Below are 20,692 nucleotides of genomic sequence, written 5' to 3' on the forward strand. Positions count from 1 at the left end.
GGGGCTGCCGGCCATTACTTGGAATAGCGGTGTGAGCTGAGGGCAGCTCTGATTTGAGCTGATGGGATCCTTCATCAGTCATTCTCACTTTAAATTTGAACAGGAGTGGGATGAACTTGTATGGACCTGGCAGAGCATGGAGCTGCTAGGGAGGCTGCTCCGGCTCCCAGTCCTGCTGGTGGGGACACCAACAGCAGCGCAACAACCAAGAGCCACCAGCTGGGAGAGTTTTATACAGTCAATTAACCACCACAGCCAGAAGCAGTGAAATCACTCTGAAGCAATTAAGCTGGAGGAATGTTGGGGAGGCTGGGGGGCATGATATTTAAAAAGTGGCTGCACTAAAACTTCAGAAGGTCCCCACTACACTTGTCACAACTTGGACTTCAGACAGTTTTCCTTCAAGCTACATGTTATCCTCCATAGTTTGGAGCCACTGGAAGAAATTTCTACTGTTATGTCAATGGTTGATTTTCACATTCATTTATGAATTTGCTGACTTTCCCTGACAGTCACCTTATTCCCCATTTTTCCTTTCCTAGGACACATGGTTTCGCTGCCACCTTGGAGCGTGTTGCTGTGCCCTCAGACCCCCAAGCAATCCCCTGTTTTGGTGGGACACAGCTCACAGTGGGCCCTCGGGACATTTGGTTTGATGTGCCCTGGCTGCAGGGCACATCTTGTTCCAAGTTTTTCTGTCCATGGCAAACTGAAAACAAAGCAGAATGGTAAGAGTATGTCCCTGCTGTCTCAGGGCAGCTCTGAGGGGAACACAGCAGGCACCGGTCACCTCATTTGAGGTGAAGCTGTCCTTGCAAAGCCAGTTCATGGAACCATTGTTAATAGAAATTAAACTCAAAGGGCAGATTTTTTTTCAAAGGTTCATATTTGTACACAATCTAACTGCTGCTACCTTTAGTTGAGCCCACTGTCCAGACAGGAGCAGAGAATTACATTTGCTCTCAGCTTCATTTATGTAAAAAAAAAAAAAAAAATCAATCACATTTTACCGGCCATGACTGCTGTGAAACGTGGCCCTAGAGATTGCTCCTGGGGTCTGGAGGACACAGCTCAACCAGGGCCTGGAACATGCAGGGAAGGACAGCCTTTGGGTGAAGCCATTTGATAAATTAAGACAGAGACTCAAATCACACACCACTGGTTTTGCCTGTGCTATCACACAGCCAGCTGCAGGATGCTGCATTGCTCCAGGGTCCGGCCCCATGTGCAGCTGAGGTCAGTGGAACACGACACTGATTTCGGGAGTGTGCCCATGTTCCCAGGATGAGTGGGAAGGCTGTGTAGACTCACACTGGCTACTTCAGTTGAAATTCTCTTTCAAACCTAAACCCCTGCCAGGCCAGGGCTCTCCCAAGAGAGGCAGGAGTGCATTGCTCACCTGCTTACCTTTCGAGGTAAGGCAGCAGAGAAAGTGTCCTGGAAATGCTGCTGCTTTGCAGGTTATTAACAGAGTCACAGCAAGCAAACTGCATATCCCAGAGCCCTACAGTACTGTCAGTGGGGCAACACAGAAATCCCAGGAGTTATTGCCCTATACAGTCAGGTTATGTACCAAACTGATTTTATGACACTGATGGATGTGAAATCATGGGAGATTTGGGCAGAACATAATCCCAGAATGGGCCAACTACCTTTTGGAACTGCCTTATGGTTGTAACTGGCCTCTGCCAGCTTGCCTTTGGGAAGGAATCTCTCTCCTTGAGAAAGATTTCTTGCTGCAGGTTTTCTGGCTCAGGCTAGGCTTTCAGTAACCATATATTGCTTATGTATAGGTCAATGGAGCATATGTGTCTGCACTTGCCTCGGCATCTTCAACCTCATGAGGATGACTGAACTGGGAATATGATGGGCATTTGTAAATAAAGCCATCGCTGGTAAAAGGCACAAGTGCTCTCACTTGGCCAGCAACAAGTAGGAAACGCAGCAACGGTAGCACACCTGCCCAGGCACCAAACCCAAACCAAGGCAGCTCTGGCTTGTTCCCTGCCCCAGGACCAGGCTCTCACCAAGCAGCAACACAGCACTGCAGCCCCCAGTCCCCCTTCCCAGCCAGCTCAGAGCTGGGGACCGGGCTGCAGCAGCACCAAAAACTAAAGAAATCCATTCTCACAACCGGCAACCACCTCCCAATCCCTGCCCCACCACAGCAGCTAACGCAGACCCTACCTCAGCCCCAAGGGGTGAAGCCATCACCGTCCTCGCAGCCCCAGGCTCACCCCAGCAGCAACCACCACCACAAGAACTGCCCTTGCAGGGGGGGGTCTTGTCCTCAGGTGACTGGTGGCAGCTGATGGCACTATTCTCAGCGGGGGACACTGATTAAATCGGCACCGGCTGTGCCCTGTCCCAGGAGAGGGGTCCAGCCTGGCAGGTGGCAGTGTGTGGGTTATGGCAGCCCCAGGTCCTGCTGGTGCAGGAGGGGGACAGGACACCCTGGACCTGCTCTTTGGCCTGGCCACGGTACATGGAGTCAATTAAATTGATTGGGGTTTTGCTAAGTGGCTGCAGTGCCACTGCCTGGGCTCCCCAGCGGCAGGAGTGTCTCTGTGAATGTAGATTAAAGCACACTCAGCATTACATGCTCTCAATGTTCTGCATTCTCACACCAGGGATGGAGATGCTGATCTGGGCTTTTCCTGGAGTAACAAAGGACTGGGTGGGATTTGCTCTTTTTTTTTTTTTTTTTCCCCGTCTCCTTTAGGTGATTTCTGGATGGCAGTGGTTTTTGGCTAGCAGGAGACAAAGCGGCAGGCCGGGGGGGGCTGATAAGCAAAGCAGGGACCCAACGTTGCATCGGTGGCTGGACCATACTGCGTCCCTGAGCCCATCACAGCCCAAATCACCAGCCTGGTCAAGGTCATGTCCTTGGCCCCTCCACGTGTCCCAGGGCGGCCATGCCCTGTGAGCCCCCCCGAGATGGTAGCAGCCTTTCGTGTTCATGTCCTCTGGTGGGAAATAAGCCCTTGGCCACCTTCCTGGAGGCTCCTCTCCTCCCAGGGTGGCGATGGGCAGCAGGTACCGCCTGGGCTTGGCCGAGGGAGCAGCTCAAAGGTGCAGCCCAGCCTGCGGGCCCAGGTACCCCAGCACGGAGCGGTGCCGCAGGGCCCTGTCACCGCCGGCCACACCATCGCTGCTTCACCCTGGCAGGAGGAACTCAGCTGCTGGGGAAGGAGAGGTTTGCTTGCCCCGAGTCCCGGCCGATGGGCTGTGCCCTGTCTCCGTAATCATTCCCCCGCAGCACTAAGCCTTAGCCCACACTGTCCCCCCGGCCACGCACAGCAGCGATATTTCTCCATTTATCCCAGAGCGCGGCCGCTAACACGTAACTGAACCAAAAGTCGAACGCCAGTTTTGCATGAGTCGATTTACTTTAAAAATGTACAATTTCTGGAACACGATGACTAGTCAGCAGAGACACCGAGTGCCTGTGATTCCCTCATGTGCCGGGGTGCCTGGGACCGGGCACGGGGAGCAGCACCCCGAGGGGGCCGAGCAGTCGTGCCCCCAGCTGGGCAGTGACTGGCCCTCCCAGAAACCTGCACCCACGTCGGAAACTTTGTCCTCTCTCTTCACTGGCTGCCCTGATTTTTCTTTCTTTGCAGCGTTTGCAAATATTGCACGTGTTTGGGTTGGGTGGGGGTTTTTGTATAGCAGGAGTAGAAAGCGAAGGCAGGAGTGTCGATCCCTGCGTGGCCTTTCAGTTATTACTTAGCTCTTGTGCATAAACCCTGCCCTGCCCCAACCGTCTGCGCCTGCAGGTATCACACGTGGGCAAAACCATCCCGGGAAGATGCAAGTGCACCCCAGATTTACCGACGACCCTCTCTTGTCACAGGCCCTCTCCTGTCCCAGGGAAACTGCTAGTTAAAGTGGCTAAGTGGAAATGACCAAGGGACAAAAAGCAAGTGCCACGACTGCCATGCTGTCGTGCGCTAATTAGAGCCGTGCAGCAGCAGCCGGTGATGATGGCATACACAGGGAAAGCAAGGGCAGGACCGCCTGCGCCCCAGCACCCTTCACCGCTTCGCCGGGTGCCTCTGCATACGGCAACCGCTTTCCCCGCCACAGAGCTCACACCGGCCCCGCTGCCACCTAAGCTGGAATTGGGCCACAACATGGAGGCCAAAAACCTCGGTATTTTTAATGCCTAGGTTCAGCGGTATCAAGTTTGTAGCTGAAATGACTGGTGGCGGGCATCTGCCATGTGCCCCCCGGGCGGCACACCCACCCCTCTGGATTTCTGCACGCCCCTGCAGCGAGCGGATCTTTTGTGAAGTGCTGTGCGTCCTCGGGAGAGAAAAGGCAGCGATACATCCCGGTTCTGGGAGCGACTGCTAAAAATAGCAATATCTGTATCTGGAGAGCGGAGGGAGGAGGGAGAGCTCGGGGTCGGCTTCCAGGCAGGGCACAGCCAGCGGGAGCATCGGGGCAGAGGCTGTTTCCCAGCACTTGGTGAAGAAAACGGTTCGCTATTCCCATTCAGCACATCCACGGTTTAACTCCGCAGCTCTGGCAATGGGTTGTGGCGTGGCTTTGTTCGTTAACCAGTGACAAGGTAAAGCGCTCGTGTGAGTAACTGGCTGTCTGGGTGCCGGAGGGCAGCACGTTTCCCACCTCTGTTACTGACTCTTATCATCACCTTGAATGCCTCTTTAAATTTTGGGGGGTATAACCAGCCTCTCTCAGCACCCTGGCTGTGTTATTCAGACCCTGCAAAGGAAAACCAGCCCCCGCCGTGCCTGAGGCTGGGCACGCGAGCAGCTCGGTGCTGGGGGTGGGACGGGGACCCCCCGAGCTCAGCCCCAGGCGAGCTTCCCCATGGGGCTGCCAGCACGCTACCGCAGGGAGACGTCTCCGAGCCTGCCCCGCGCCCGCCACGGCGGATAACGTGGGGACTTTTCTATTGCTGGCTTTGCGTCGGGCCCTTCCACGGCTTCTTGGTCCTTTTCGTCCCGGGCTCTTCCCCTGGGCGAACTGCCCACGCTGATCTTTCCGAACGCCGACGACAAGCCCGCGGGATGCTGTTGCCCAGGCAGCCGCTCCCCTGCGCAGCAATGCAGGTGGCGAGAGCTGCCCCCTCGTCCCAGCCACCGGCAGACACCCTGCAGCCGCAGCCCCAGCTCCAGGGTGGTGCTCGGCCACAGGTTTGCCATTCCCTGCCTGGAGAGCACGACCTGGGACTGCTATTACTCACACCGGGATTAGTTTAACCCCAAATCCTTACTCTAAAGACAAGCTCCCATTTTGATCTATAGGCGGTGGTGGGTTTGCACTCAAATCAAGGGAGTGGGGTAACCCAGCCTGCACAGAGAGTAGTCTCTTGAGAGGTATATAAAGATGCTTCATAATCCCAAGTGAGGTAGCTGAGAGGCACAGTCCCGCTCCCCACGGTCGGGGGGGCTGTAGAGGCTGGCGCTGGAGGCAGGATGCCTCTCAGGGCCTCCTGATCCCCAGCCCCCCCTGCCAGGCACAGTTTCTTAAGACAACCAAGTTCCTACTTGGTCATCAGAGCACCAGGATGGAAAAACAAAGGCCAAGGGCCCAGAGAGCAAGCCACAGGAGAAACTGCACCCTGGACTTGCACCCTGGGCAGATTTCAGGCACTGGGGGTCTTTTTTTTTTTTTTTTTTTTTTTTTTTTGCAAGTGCAAAGACTAGGCTCAGAGTTGCAAGAGCCAAACCAGAGGAGGCAAGGTTGGTCTTAAATTTTCGCGTCACTTCATCTAAAGAACATGCTGGGGACCCATTGGATATGTAGGTGAGAGAAATGCTGCGTTTGGGTTTGTCTTCCAGTGCGCTGGTGGGACACAGCCGGGCACGGTTGTGCTCAGAGAAGGTCTTTCATGATATCTGACGGCAGGGCTTCCACTGCCACGTTCACAGCACCCAGGTCTGACCTTTTCCGTGTGACAAGCACCATCATCTGCACCGTCCTCTTCAGCCCCGGCTGGCAAGCAGCTCCATCAGCCAGGATAGCCAGGGGACCATGCTGGGGCGAGCTGCCAGGCACCTGGGGGAGTTTGTAGCACTTGGGGTAATTACTGAAACACTCAAAAGTGTCGTTGCAGTTTCTGCAAGCCCCAGGGTGGCCACTGAAGCCCGGGGATGGGAAGGGCTGGAGCGCGGCACTCGGGCACCCGCAGCAGAGGAGGGTGCGGATGGCCTGGAGGAGCATCATGTCCTTGGAGAGGAACTTCTGGAAGTTGGGCTTGAAGAGCAGGTACACCAGGGGGTTGTAGAGCGTCGAGGACTTGGCAAAGACGGCTGACAGCACAAAGGCCAGTGCCGGCACCTGGCTGGAGTCGCCAAGGACTGCCCACAAGGCAATGACGGCGTAAGGGGTCCAGGCAGCCAGAAACCCCAGGCACACGGCAATGCTCAGCTGGAAGAGAAGGAGATGGAGACGGCAGTGCCGTGAGCTTCCTGCAGCACACGCGGGATGCTGACCCCCCCCCCCCCTAAAACTCAGCCACATGCAACAGGACACTGAGCAGTCGGTCACATCCCCAGGGAAAGTTGCTCAGCCTTCTGGACCTGTCACACCGGATCATCGGGGCGTCAGACATCAGGGTAGCAACTCAGCACATCCCAGCGTGGGCACGTAAACCTCCACTCGCTTCGGGTGACTCACACCCCATCCCACCTGGGAAACTCAGCAATTGCCTCAGCCCGCCGCGGCAGATGGGTACGAAGCACCCAGCGACCTGGCTGGGACCAGACCAACGTCAGACTCCAACAGCCTTTTGGCAGCACTCAAAATCCCTCCAGCAATCTGTGTGCCAGCGTGCAGACTGACCGAGAGGCTCTGGAAACAGGCCATGCTCAGACCCCACTCCTCTAAGCAGACACGAAGGTTTCCTTCGAGGCCAGGCTTGCAAGCTGTTTTCTTTGGTGTTTGGGGTTTTTTTAAAGGGTATCCACTTTTTTTTTTTTTTTTTTTTTTGACATATCCTTGGTAAATTATAGTATTAGCTTGTAGTCTGGGGAGCAATGACTCATGCAAGCTCCTTTTAAGATCTTTTTCAATGTAATTTAAAATGAAAACTCCTCCACCTGATGGCTTTAAACGTGGAGAAAAGTGTTATTACCCACACTGATACAAACACCTGGAGAATTCATCAGGAGCGGCAGACGCCCTGGCAGAAGGGGTCCTGCCACATTCACCTGCCCACGGGGCAGTGGGCACCCCGCAGCACCCCGAGCCCTCCCCTACCTTCACGATGAGGCTGTGCACGCTGCGGGCTCTGCGCTGGGGGGACGTGTGCTGCCTGACGGCTCTCCGGGACACCCGCACCGTCCAGAGGATCAGCGAGTAGGAGACGAGGATGAGGAGGCAGGGGAGAAGGTAGCAGAAGATGAAGAGGGCGAGGATGTAGAGCGTGGCCTCCCTGCTCGAGGCTTTCCACGTGATGCAGCAAGCTGTCCCATATGGCTCGGGGCCGTAGCTGCCCCACTCGGCCAAGGGGGCCGTGGCAAACATCAGGGCGTATGCCCAGACGCACAGCAGCAGCACTCCGGCGTGGCAGGGAGAGAACTTGTTGCCTGTGGCAGAGGGATCGGCGTGAGGATGGTTTCCCATGGGCGAGGGGCAGCGGAGAGAGGGGCTGTGACCCTGAGCTGCCCGCACGTCCAGGCACCGGGGGCGAAGCCAGCCACCCTGGGACACGGCTGGGGCCACCCGGGCAGGACAGGAGCTGCTGCACACAGCATGGCAGCACTGCGGCCATGGAGCGGGCAGAGCTGTGCCAGCACTCACCCCCGGGCCCTGGGACACACAGGCATCCTCCTGTCCCCTTGGGTGGGCGGCCAGAGCAAGGCGCCAAGAGGAATGTAGGGGGTTTGCCCCAATCTGGGCAGCAAGTGGCAGGATCGGCAGTGCAGCCTGTCCTGGCTTAGGGAGGAATTGCTGGGAGATCATGCGGCTGCTGGTGGCTTGGCGGGGGACACAGCACCCACGGCCCCACAGGGATACTGCTGCACCCACGGCCCCACGGGTGGGAGGGAAGGGGGCTGCCTGGCTGCGGCAGCCTGAGCACAGGGCAGGGAGAGCTGGCTCCAGGACTGCTCAAAGCCATCACAGACACCGTCATTTGAAGGACCTTTTGCTCTCCGGCAGACTGAAGCACTGAGGAAGGTGGGTTTTTTTTTTCCTTTTTGTCCCATCCCCCATCAAATCCAAAACTCCCTGATCTTCTAAGAGCTCAGTAAAAAGTGCTAAATCTTCCGCCATACAGAGGAGTAACATTTTTCTTTGAAACTAAGCAATTAAAAGCACATTGAGATTAGCCATTTCCTCATAGAAAATGGGCCCGGGCGTCATGGGGAGATAAGCTCAACGTGCCAGGCTGCCAAGTGCTGGCTCATCTAGAGAGCAGAACCTGCTCAGGGAAAAGCCACTGGTACCTGGGCTGCCTTTTAAGAGCCAACTTTCATCTTTATCTTTCCTTCCACCTTTTTAGTGATCTCCTGAGTCGTTGTGCTGGCACATAACCAAGGTGACTCTGCTCCAGCATCGTCCTTGAGGCACCGTCAGCTGCTGGGGACAAAGCGTGTTGGTGGTTGGCAGCAGCCGCAGGCTGGGGGCAGACAGGCAGCGAGCCATGGGAGAGGGGGCGAGGATGCACCCTGGGGTGCTGGCCTGCAAATCAAACTAAGATCTTTGATTTCCCATTTTATTTCTACTTCTGGTCTTTAATCCAATGTATATTCTGAACATACATGCTAGATGGAGGGTTAGCAGTTGAGCTGAGGAAATTAAGAAGCAGCTTCAAATAGGAGGAGCTGTAAAGGTGTAGGGGACGTTCCTGGATCCCCCCACTTCTCTCAGGTGCTTTCTGTGCTGCATGCCCAAGCTTATAGCTGCATATAGCTGTAGAGCTGCACTCATGTTAGCTCTACAGAGGAAGTCCAGGTGAAAATAAAGCTACAGAAATGAGCTATAACACTGCACACCCAGCCCTCCTGTATTAATTAATTCAGTCAATTAAATACATTTGGCCTATGGCTCTCCCACCAGGGACAAGGGAAAGCGGCTCTTCCTTGCACTGCCAGAGCTCGTGGCTTCCCAGATGCAGAGTCTGCTCTAGCCTAAGCTCAGGTCTGCGTGTGGACGTTTGAAACCCTGTGACCTGCTGCGATACAGCACCTGGGACTTTTCCACAGAGGGAGGACAACCCCCTTGATACTTTTCGGGATGATGCTCCTGAGCCCTGGAGCGAAGCAGGGGATGGCTGAGATGCAAGCACAGGGCATGGGCACAGGGTGCTGGGGCTCCATAGCCCCCCCGCGGGTAGAGGGGTGCAAATACACAAGTAATAAAAGCCTTCAGAGTCTGCCGCACCAGTGTATTAACTGGGAATAGGTTGCCCTTGGGCAAAGCTTTCCTAGAAGAGATGTATCTGACCCATAAGAGAAGGAAGAAAAAGAGTTACGTTAATAGAGAGGGGTGTAAGTATAGATCAGATAACACATCCCAGCACCTACCATATGCTGGGTAACAGACCTTCAGGCAGCAAACCGTGCTGAGCACCGTCAGGCTGGTGAGGCTGCACAGCCCAAACAAGACCCCGCAGAAGGCGTAGAGGGTGCACACCGCCTGGTTGAACAGCCACCTGCAAGGGAAAGCCTGCAAGTAAACCCAGCCCTTCCCCTCTGCCCGGGGCGGCCGGCTGACAGCCCCTGCCATGCGGCTGGGCAGGAATTGTCTCTGAAGTCCCTGCTCTGGAGGAAGGCTGGGTATTTCCCAGCCGCTCTCCTGGCGGTGGGGCCTCAGCTGCTGGTCCCACACTGGAAGCAAAGCTGACCGTGCGTGGGGCGGCTGCAATGGGCTGCATGGATAGCAGCGTGTGATTGCCCAAGAAAACTTGGGCATGACCTTGCCCCAGATTTGTTCTCTGAGCGTCCCAGAGACAGGCACAGACAGAGCCAGGGGTGCGGGAGCTGCCCCGATCCACGCCAGCGCACACCACTGCAGCGCCTGTGCAATGTGAGCGCCAGCTCAGAAACGCACCACCAAACCCCTTTCACAGCAAGTCTGCGTGATAAACCGGAGGGACAGGGAACAGCAAAGCATCCTGCTGGGGGGTCGATGTCTGTGAAGGGCCACCAGACTGACTCCTTGGGTCCCTCTGCACCCCGTCAGGGATCTCCCCATTTCAAGGCAAGGTTTGCAAACTGCACCCGGGGCCATTGGCCAGCCCAGAGCCGCTTCCACAAAGTACCTGTGTGCAAAGAAGGATGAGGTGGCCAAGGGAAAGAGCGTCACCGTCATACTCAGGTCACTGATGGCCAGGTTGACGATGAAGAACTCGGCAGGCTTCAGCATTGACCTCTTACGATAGGCCACCAGCAGGAGCAGCGAGTTCCCAGAGAGGGACACAATGCCTGTGGAGAAGGCAGAGGAACGGTGCTGTATGTAACAGAGCTGGGAAAGGAGCCAGGATCATCTTGAGATGTTTGGAAGCCAACACCGGAGATGTCTACAGAGGGTGGAAAGGGCTCCAGGCTTCCCTCCCCAGAGCGGGGTGAGCAGGGGAGCCCATGGGACCTGCAGAGCTCTGTGAGCACATCTGGAGATGCTGGACATTGAATTTGATCCCTTCCCCTTCCTGAGATCCTACAGAGGCATTCGGTAGGACAGCGGTGATGGGCTGAGACTGCAATGGGCCCCGGGTGCAGGATCTGGCCAGAGTCACTTCTTCCAGCTGGAAGGAGCAAGGGGGGCACTTCCTTCCAGCTAGATAAATAACGGGAGCTTTGTGCGATTGCTCTTCTGATGTGAGGCCAAGGAGCTGCACCCCTTCGCCTTTTTAATTTCTTCCTGGCAATGTCACTCCTGAGTCTGTGTTGTCCAATATCACGGTAACAAAATAAACAAGAAGAAAGGCATTATGAAGATCAAGGAGAATCCAGACTAAATAAACGAAGGCTCTTTGTTTGCTATTAGTGTATTTAAGACAACAGTGGTGATTAAAATTTTATAACAAGGGCTTTCTCTCTTTTTTTAATTATAAACGTGCTTTCATTGAAAAGAGGGTTTTGGTGTCCTTAGAAGGGGAATCTCTGCTGCTTTTGGGGCAGGTTGGGTAGGATAAGGATTTCTCCCTAATGGATTAGGCTGTAAATTAAATACTGTGGTAAGAACCAGCTTGCAAAGCCACTGAATGGCTAACACTAAAGTTCCCCTCAGGAACAGGATTCCCATGCAGGACTTGGCCAAATCCAGAGCTTTGGAGACTTTGGAGTCACTGGAGGGTAGAGTAATGAGATGTTTGTCCTTCTTCTCAGCCTCATGAGGTGTTTTTCCCACAGAGCTAGTCTCACATCTGTAGTACGTACATTTTATTAGCTTTACTAACTCCTAGGAGCTGTAGGTGCCTGTAGGGCTGCTGGCAGTCCCAGTGGCGTGAGCATGCCTTGGGTTCCCCTTCCTCACAGGCATGAAAAACTCTTCTAGCGTTTGGGAGACAACTTGCTCAGGGCTCATATAACTGGAAGTCTTTTTTTTGCCCATTGTTCACTTCTGCCCACACCAACCAGGGCTAGGCTGCTTCAGAGCCCAGCCCAGCCCCTCAGTTTTGCCTGCTGGCTTTTCAATGCCACTAACTCCAAATCACAGGACATTCACCAGCACCTTCTGCCGAAAGCAAGGACCAGCTGGAGGTCCAAATCACCTTCAATAGTCCTGAAGCTGGCAATGCTAACAGAGAGTCCCTACCTGTCTCACATCAGGTAGCTGCAGTAGGAGTCACAGCATGTTTTCAAAGGTTGTTCTTCAACTTTCCAAATATTTAAAAACATAACTTGTACTTGCAGTTCCCCTGAGAGGGGAATGCAGTCACCAAGCTTTGGCCAGATCATCTTTTTGAGTAACATGGGGAGAGCTAACGTGGGAAGGGCCAGTTTGATTATTCTGCTAATGACTGAACGCTTCTGGAAGCATCAGTGACTGCAAAAGTCCTGAATGTCTCTCAAAGGCAGGCACCTGGGCTGCCCACAGCAGGGAGAGAGGTATAACAGGCTGTCTTTCCTTACCAAAGACTAAATAAAGTGTGCCAAAAATCAGGTCTTCTCTCTCCGATAAGGTGGAGACGAACACCAAGGCGTTGGACACATTTCCCATCTGCAAAGCAAAATACAAATACAAGTGAGAGCGAATTTTGGCTAATGAAGGAGTGCTCACTTTCCTCCGTTCCCGGGGAGGACAGCTCTGCGACACGCTCCTGGCGCCGTGCTGCAACCAAGCCAGCAGCATGTACCTCACTGCGGGAGGTGGCTTCATTACGGCTGCACGCAGCACTGACCTAACCAGCTGGGCAGGGGGCCGATAATAGGATCGGGCTGGTAATCTCACTTGATTACCATTTCTTCAATTACAGATTTTACTGATTAGCATTAGCCTTCGGATCTAAATTTTCTTTGCAAGTCTCGGCCACGTGCTGACTGCAGCGGGCACTGTGCGTTTGGACATGGGGACCGGCAGCTCGGAGCTGGAGGCTTCGTGTTTTGCAAAGTCCCCCACCTCCTCCGGGTTTGTCCCGTCCTTCGCGTGCCTCCACCAGTCCCTGCGTCCACATCAGCGGAGAGGCTTGGCACAGACTCTCTTTGCGATGCAGCCAAGACCTGTTCATGTGCCATCCCGGTGGCATATTAATTGCCTCTACTGTGAGACATGCACTGTGTGTGCTGAGAAAGGCCCACGCAGACAAGGGGACTTGCAACAAGCTGTTCATCAAACCCCAGCCCAGGAGACCCCACAGCTGGGGACAGAAAGGAATTGTGACCGCAATCATCACTGCTCCTGGCTGGGACCCTCCTTCTTCTGCTGTAACTAAATCTGATCTGTGCTGCCAGTAGTGCAGGCAGTGAAGAACTTGAGGGTGAACACATGTATTAACAACAACAAAAAAATAGTAGTAAAAAGTCATTCCCTTTCACACGGTGTCTGACTCAATCATTGAGTTTTATCAGCCTAATTAGTTTCCCTGGTATTTCACGCAGCTGAGCCAAAGGTTCCCAAGTGCTTAGGAAGTTAATAGGGGGTAGTAGAGCAGAACAGCAGACGTGTTTCAGTATATTCACTCCCTTCACTGATAACAAATAAATGGAAAAATATTTTGTTCAAGTGAAGAAAAGAAAAAAAAGAGAGAGGGGGCGAGAGAAAATAATGGTTTAATTATATGTTTCAATAGCTGTTAGCTTGCTTGCTGGGATGCTTAATGCATGCAATATTCCTGCCTCCTTCCCCAAGGTCCCTACCTGCGTGCTGTGGGAGAACTGAAAAGAGTGCCCTGAGCGGAGCAGGGGCTGGGGAGGGGAAGGCAGCTGGGGCCAGCCTGGGCACGGTTTAACCCTCGCAAGTGGCAACAGGCTGCTTATTCCTGCCCCATAGCCTAGTCCTCACAGGGCCATGCTGCGAGCTGGAACAGGGAATAGATTTGGCCTTATGGGGAGGAGGTGAATAACAATAATATCCCCAGCACAGATCCCTACGTGACCTCTGACTGCTGCGAGGCAGCTTGGGAGCTACCGCATGGGCCAAGAGCCATGGGAGACGGAGCCTCTTTCCATGAGTTTTGCGGACATGGACTTCACAAACAGAGCGACTACCCTTGTTATCTGTACCTGGGTGAAAACGCGCACCTCACATCCAAGGCTGCATTCAGACAGATGGAGCTAATTACTTGAAGTACCGTGTAAATTAGCTTTGAGTGTAAATGTATTTTAAGACACTAACTGGTGTTAAACTGCCAAGAAATCCTGCCAGTAGTTTTTCATTCTCCGTGTTACTGGCCCATACAGATGAATATTGATCGACCATGGTTCCTCTGGCCTACTTCGTGGCTTTCTTGGGTTAGGTGGGCACACAATCCCTGGGATGTTTACAGCTCATATAGTCCCACTTGCTACATTTCAGTGAACTTATCTCAAGCATCTGATGTTAAGCAATCAAATATTTTTATGGTTGGTTCCTACATACCATGAGTATGATGAAGTTGCCTCTGCAGACCAGGCAGGATGCTGGTTAATTTAGTTAATGGGAACTGCAATGGTCATCCATGGTTCTCAGTTCACCCTGTTGACCGTCTGGCCTCTCTGGATGGTTCCTGCTCCCCTTATGAACAGAGACGGTGGAAAGCAAAAGAACTGGTCTGTGCAAAACAGTCCCGACAAGTGTGTGCTGCACAGAAAGGGGTGTCATGCACCGAAGACAGAAGGAGCAACAGCAAGCCAGGTTTTGGCTTGCTTGCTCTAGTAGACATGGCCAAAGCCCTTGTGCTGCTGGCATACTCCCACATCCTTGAGACATGTTTTGCCCAGGTTACTGGTTTGACAGCTTGATGCAAATGTGATTTTAAATTAAGCTCCATTTACATCATCCTGCTAAACTGACAGAGGCTCTCAGGAAGCTCAGCTAATGGCTGCTGAAGTGCAGCACACTTGCCTCCTTCCTCAAGCCATTTATTGGCTTTTGGCAATGAGAAAGAGGTACCATGCTGTTTTGCAATGCCCCATCCTCCCGCCCGGGTCTGGAAAGTCTGCTCTGTGGCACTGCGTGGACATCGTGAAGGCAAACATGGACAGCCGGGAGGTCTACCCACTTCTGTTTGGGTTTCCTAGTACGAACTTTCACTTCAGAGAAATGACCACCACCCATGGGAGTTTTCCAATCTGTTGTGCAAAACAAGGCACATCTAACAACAGCATGTGCTTTACCAATAAACTAAACCCCGGCTATTATCTGCCAGCTTGGAAGAGGCTGCTAGCCCTTAGGGTTTGATATGCAAGCATCTATGGGAAAAAGCGCCAAGCAGTGTGATTGCCCAGGCAGGCTGACAGGCACGCAGCTAATTTGCTACTTGAACATATCGAATGTCCCCTGTCTTGTTACCAGTACATACAAGTACAGTATGGCAACTTCTCATACATCATTATTTGTATTTATGTACATGCAGTTTTGATGTTCAGTCTTAAAAAATTCAGTCTCTCTTAATAATTGCCTGGTAAAATACGTAAGGAAAATATTAACATTTGCATCCTAGAGGCTTCCTGCTTTAACCAATATAGTATTGCAGTCAGAGCAGCAACCTGACTTGGAGGACTCCTTGCCAGCCCAGCACACGCTTTGCAGGTGCACACTCCCCTGACCTGCTTTTCCTTATGCTCTCCTGGCTGGTGGATGTTGATCTCAGTTCTGCTTTGGTACTAGGGTAGCCTTGGACCACTCGAACACATTTGAATGTCCTCATTTGCACGATATAGTTCAGCTGCATCAGTTTGCTTTTCTTAGCAAACATAATTCACAAGGTGCTTGCTTTAAACCCTTACTACCCTCTCCCTACTCATCTTCCCCGGTCGCAGTGTGGAGGACCAAGTGCTGTCAGTGTGGCCCCACAGCAGCTGATGCTGCTCACGAGAAGTCACCATAACCTCCATCTGCTCGCTTGGGCTTTCTAGCTGCTCTGGGCAGAGAGCGAACTCCCTGGCCATCCCCATAGATGTCTACACAACATAATTACTAGGGCACGCAAGGTTGGAGTCTGAGCAGCAACGGGCCAAGTTCCACCCTGAGCTCTGCTTAAGAGGGAAAAGGGGTTAGGCAGAAAATTATCCCAGCTAATATTAACTTGGGAAGGTGCACGCCAGTCCTCAGCCTGCACTGGATACCCAGGGAAGCAAGTCACTGTCTGATCTTTCTGCACTTGCGCCACACTAAAAGCATTGCAGAGTAACTCAGTTTTCTCAGCTCGTCACCTCTTCACAGGCTTTCACTTACAGGTTTACACTGAAGGTGACCGTCCCCTCTCTGTGTCCTCAGCACAACTGATGGCACCTGCAGCTCCGGGAAGCTCCTCCCTGCCTGCCCGGCCGAGACACTGGGACGTGCCGGTGTCCAGCCGGGGTGGCCTTTCCCGTTTGCTCCCTGGGAGCCTAGGGAATCGAACGGACAGGAATCCTGAGCAGAGCCCATGAAGGGACCAGCCCCAGAGGGACCAGCACAGAGGTGACACCAGGCAGCTTTAAGCTGTCCCTCCTGACTCCGGTCTGTGCTGGGCCCATCTTTCAGCAGATATTAAAGCAATAGCAAAACTCTCGTTACCTGTTCTGGGAGCTGGGTAGCCCCAGGCCCTGTGACTTCGGTGTGCTCCCTCTGCAAGGGCAGCCTGCAGAAACCGGCCCAGCTGCTGCGCTCCTGCGAGGGTACGCCCCAGTGCAAGCCAGGATCTGGGCATCAAGTACAAATGGCTTGATTGCAGAGAAACTACAAAATCGTCTAGGAGGGAAGCACAGCAGCTCCAGGGGTGGGAGATGACTGCTTTCTCCCTTTACAAGATCAATCATTTCAATAAAAGGGTGTTTCTGGATAACTGCGGTGTGAGCGCCTTGCAAGCATTCCAAGCGCTTTCACACCCAGGGTTCAAGCTGAATCTCTCCCTTTAGTGACTGCCCAGTGGAGGCTTAGGTTCTCCCTTGAGATTTTCACTGACAATCCCGACTTGCTGGACACAAGTGCTGGAAATCCCTAGCAGGAAAAAAGGGAAACATCTCCCACCCTTTCGTCACCTGCCCTGTGCAAATCTTGTCCCTAGCCTCAAATCCTCTCCATACTATGCAGCGACTCGTAAAGAACAGCAAAATATATGGGGCTCATGTTCAGATTTTTGTTAAAATCTTGTGAGTCACTTTATCTTGGGAAAAAGCAGCAGTGGCAAATCTGGACTTTAGTGAAAGACAGACAGCTGCAAGACAGACAACTAGGGGATCTAAGGCTTTAACTGAAGGGAGCAAGCAGAACTGATGGGAGATTGCAAAAAAGTTCTCTCATGAGATTTCTCCATCACAACGAAGCAGAAAAGGTTGGAGCCCATCTTCTCCCTTTTTCAGGCCACCCTCTAAAAGGTTTGTGAGGAAATGGGCTTTCCTCCTCACCAGCACATGCAGTAGCAGGCAGGGCAGGGTAAGAACATCACTCTGATGCATATTCATAATTGTCAGGGTGAAAAAGCTGCTTCAGAGTATTTAATTTCACAGCTAACGAAAATCCAATCTCAATGTGCTTTCTATGATGAATGTCCTTAGGAGCCCACCTCTCCCTTCCTTGTGTGCCAAAGCATTTTAATTGATGCTAAGGTTAAATTTATTAGAAAACCACCAAGTTATTAGACCCACAGTATGACACTGTGCATGTGGAAAAGGAAGGAGGGAAGAGGGTTTGCTACATATTCATCAGCTTCTAAGTTTCTCTTCAGAATTTCTTGAGAAAGTGACTCTTTCACCTTAACCACAAGCACGTAAAAAATGGGCACATTTTGGATGCATGCACTACGACATGAGCCTATGCCTTTGGGATAAACGCACGCGCTGTCGGGCAGTTATAGCTCTGTCTGGGACACTGAGTAACAGCACTTGTTCATACAAGTGCCTTCAGCGTTGCTTGTTGCTCTGACTATCCCTATACACAACAGACTGCAAGGAAGGGAGTTTCTGGTGATGAGAGCCCTGCGACCGTGCAAGCTGGGTGAGACCCAGCCAAGGAGTCAGAGTGCTGGGCGATGGCCCAGGCTGCAGAGTGGCATTGGGGAATGAGACTGGGAGTCACTCACCCTGGAAGCAAAGTTGGTGCAGAGAAGAGTGAATCCAGCAGGAGAGGAGGATGTTGAGGTGCTGGAGATTGGCAGTCCTCCCTTGTATGATGGGTGGGCAGGAGGACATAGTGTCAGTGACGAAAGGGGGCTGCTGGGTTCTTCTCCTCCACAGAGCACCTTGGATCCTAAATGCTTCACAGCCCAGTGAAAATAATCTTCCTTACTCTCCTGTGTTTTTTGGAGGGTAAAGAGCGTCCATGCATGGGGAGGGGTGATTTATACCTCCCTGTACCAGACTGAGTGACTCTGGCCATGAGAATGACGTCCTTCATTAACTTAATTGGAAACAACCTTCATTTAGGGCTGAGCAAATCATTCCTGAAATTCTCATAATGCATAGTTCTCCCCTAGGCCACATTTCATTCTTCCTCAAGAGCCCTTGGAAGCAGACATGCTGAACACAGCACATGCACACCACCTCTCTGAGATGCTTTAGCAAAGCATATGTGTACTAAGAACATGGAGCCTGGGAAAAAGGAGGGACTGTGGTCACACAGCTGCACTGATGACGAGACAGGGCAAGGCCCAGCATAAACAGTCTGGAAGGAATTGTTCCTGCTCCTCAGCGTGCAGGCACACACGCAGCAAAGGAAAGAGAGAACTGGCAAAGCTTGCAGGACTTTATTTCCTTCAGATCCCTGGCAGGTCTCCATCCCGCAATACATCAGGGCAGCTACAAGTGTCCTGTGAGATCAAGCTGGCAAAAAGTAACAATAATGCAGGGGAGAGGAACTTCTATTTCTGACATATTACTTGGGATAGGCCTTATTTTTATGGTTGTGCTTGAGCTATTTGTAAAGCACACGTCTCTCACTGTAATACAGAAAATTATAAAAAAGCATCTCTTGCACTGATAGATATGCTGATATCATTGACACATGGACAATAAATCAGTTTTATAGAAATATGGAGAGCTATCATTTTTGTATCTGAAAGTAAATCATAAACTAGATCCTGTAAACTTATTGTACCTATGTGCAGTGTACAGGCAAGTGAAGCTAGGATCAGTGCAAAAACTACCACAAAAATCTCAGACTTTCCCCTGCTGCTTTCACTGGGGGCTTGTAAAGCCTCCCCCCCAGATGAATTAGAGGGTGGTGCGCTTGCCTGAGCTCCTCTGCGAGAGGGATGTTGGGACCTCCTCACACCTGGCCCCAAGAGGTGCTTACATGGTCTTTACCCTTGTGGAAACAGACAGTGAGTAACCTGCTTCCCTGACAATTCACAAACCTGTTCTGGTTCTGCTTGCCTGCCGGAAACCTGCGCAAAGGCCTTCCTCTCTCGGAGCGGCTCCCTCAGGTGAGCGTGCGACAGAGGGGGAAGCTTGCACAACCCTCCCCGTCTGCTGTCACGTTTAGTGGAGAGTCACAAGCTGCAGAAGCATCAGTGCAGGTACTAAACACATTCACACTCATTTCTGACAGAAACAGCTGCTGGAGTTTTCTTCCAACTCAAAAACATTTCAAAAACGTGACTATGCTCAATCAAGACTAAATCTGTAACTCCTCTGGGAGTTCAGATGAGAATGTCTCATCAGGGGCTATCCAGCCAGCACAACGCAGCCCTTTGAAATCAAACTGCTTGGCCACGTAGTCTTTGGGCATACAAAGCTGCTGTTCAATTTGATTTAAGCTCCATTGCTCAGACTCTGTTCTGAGAAGAGACAGACTGTGAAAGCTCCTTTCTCCTCAATTTAATCAGACTTCAAAATGAGATGAAGTTTCCCAAGCAGCTGCTGCCACAGGTACATTACCAGGAAACCCTCGTGTTCTGCATCCCAGACCCTATTCTTGTGTCCGCAGGAAGAATCAAACCTAAACCTACATCCCACGTCCACATCTGGCACCTGTGAGGACACTGGCATGGCTGGACTGGTCTGATCACATGCATTCTGTCTACCTGAAAAACCATACATTTTATTTTGTGTGATTGTTGGGTTTGCCCTTTTCCTCTCCAGACTTGGACAGCTGCTTTTCTTCAGCCAACATGTGACAAAGCCAGAGCCTTTCTTGGGCAGGAGGAGGAAACCTGATGAGCCTCAAAACTCCGCTGACCTCCAGTCTCTTTCAACAGTAAATAGCGTGAATCGATTTCTGAAATTCCTAGCACAGGGGAAACTCAGACACTGCTGCCTGCCTAGCAAATAAAGCAAGCCTTAAAAAGTCCTAGAAGAGCAAAAGAGCATAGCTGAGTGACGGCTCACTACATGAAGGACAGACTGCAGTGCAAGGAAAGGCAGTCCTCCGTCCCCTACCTGAAATCGCTTTGGAGATTACAGAGTTTTTGTGTTCCAGGGCTGCTTTCCACCTCCCCGTTAGCCACCCAGGACTCTTGCAAACCCCTTCGAGAGGGGGTGCGACCCCACGCACACGCACGCCCTAAAGCTCTCAGTGAGCTGTGTCACTCGCACACACGCACCAGTGCCCACGGCCGCCCAGGCGGGGAGCAGAGGTCGTAGCCAGGGCTGGCACTGCCGGTCCCCCGTGCCCACCCCGGGGCTGTGCTCCTTCACCCCCCCGGGGGAGCGTGTCTTCCGCAGCCCCGGGGACACAGCTAGAGGGGCTGGGCTCCCTGCACCTCGGGACACCCACGGGGACCGTGTCCTCCCCACTCCCAGGGCTGGGGACACCGTGTCGCTCCCGGGGATGCCCGGGGCGCCCCGACCCCCCGACCCCCTTACCTTTTCCGGAGAAGCCCCCGCCGGCGCAGCCCGCTCCGCTCTCCGTCGCCAGAAACTTGCCGGGGCTCCTGCGGCAGCTCCGCGGGACGGCGGCGGGGAGCGCGCAGGTTCCGCGCCCGCGGGAGCGCGGCGGCTCTGCCACCGCGGATCAGCACCGGCGGCCGCGGACAGCTCCGCTCCCGCCGCGCCCTGCCCGCGCCGGGCTCTGCCTGTACCGGGCTCGGCTCTGCCTGTACCGGGCTCTGCCTGCACCGGGGTCGGCTCTGCCTGCACCGGGCTCTGCCTGCACCGGGCTCTGCCTGCACCGGGCTCGGCTCTGCCTGTACCGGGCTCTGCCTGCACCGGGG

The 20,692-nt window shown here is 53.1% G+C and overlaps 1 protein-coding gene across 1 annotated transcript; it reads right to left on the reverse strand.

Annotated features, from left to right (window-relative positions):
• Positions 1-5,684: 5,684 nt before the first annotated feature.
• On the reverse strand, positions 5,685-20,433 carry LOC126045701 (opsin-5-like). Its single transcript, XM_049817121.1, has 6 exons — positions 20,346-20,433; positions 12,054-12,141; positions 10,241-10,403; positions 9,504-9,631; positions 7,234-7,562; positions 5,685-6,402 (listed from the first exon to the last, which is right to left on the reverse strand). Exons 2-6 carry the CDS (start codon positions 12,139-12,141, stop codon positions 5,848-5,850), a joined length of 1,263 nt encoding a protein of 420 aa, XP_049673078.1. The 5' UTR covers positions 20,346-20,433; the 3' UTR covers positions 5,685-5,847.
• Between the last annotated feature and the right edge of the window lie 259 nt (positions 20,434-20,692).

Source organism: Accipiter gentilis, chromosome 14 (assembly GCF_929443795.1).
Source record: "Accipiter gentilis chromosome 14, bAccGen1.1, whole genome shotgun sequence".
NCBI classification, from domain to species: Eukaryota; Metazoa; Chordata; class Aves; order Accipitriformes; family Accipitridae; genus Astur; species Astur gentilis.

Bases quoted from the DNA above. Each gene is read 5' to 3' on its own strand.
- LOC126045701 (XM_049817121.1), bottom strand. From the start codon at position 12,141: ATGGGAAATGTGTCCAACGCCTTGGTGTTCGTCTCCACCTTATCGGAG. The intron at 9,632-10,240 runs GTACTTTGTGGA...TTTCCCTTGCAG, and splicing joins TCATCCTTCTTTGCACACAG to GTGGCTGTTCAACCAGGCGG. The intron at 6,403-7,233 runs GTAGGGGAGGGC...CTTCTCTTCCAG, and splicing joins TGCACAGCCTCATCGTGAAG to CTGAGCATTGCCGTGTGCCT.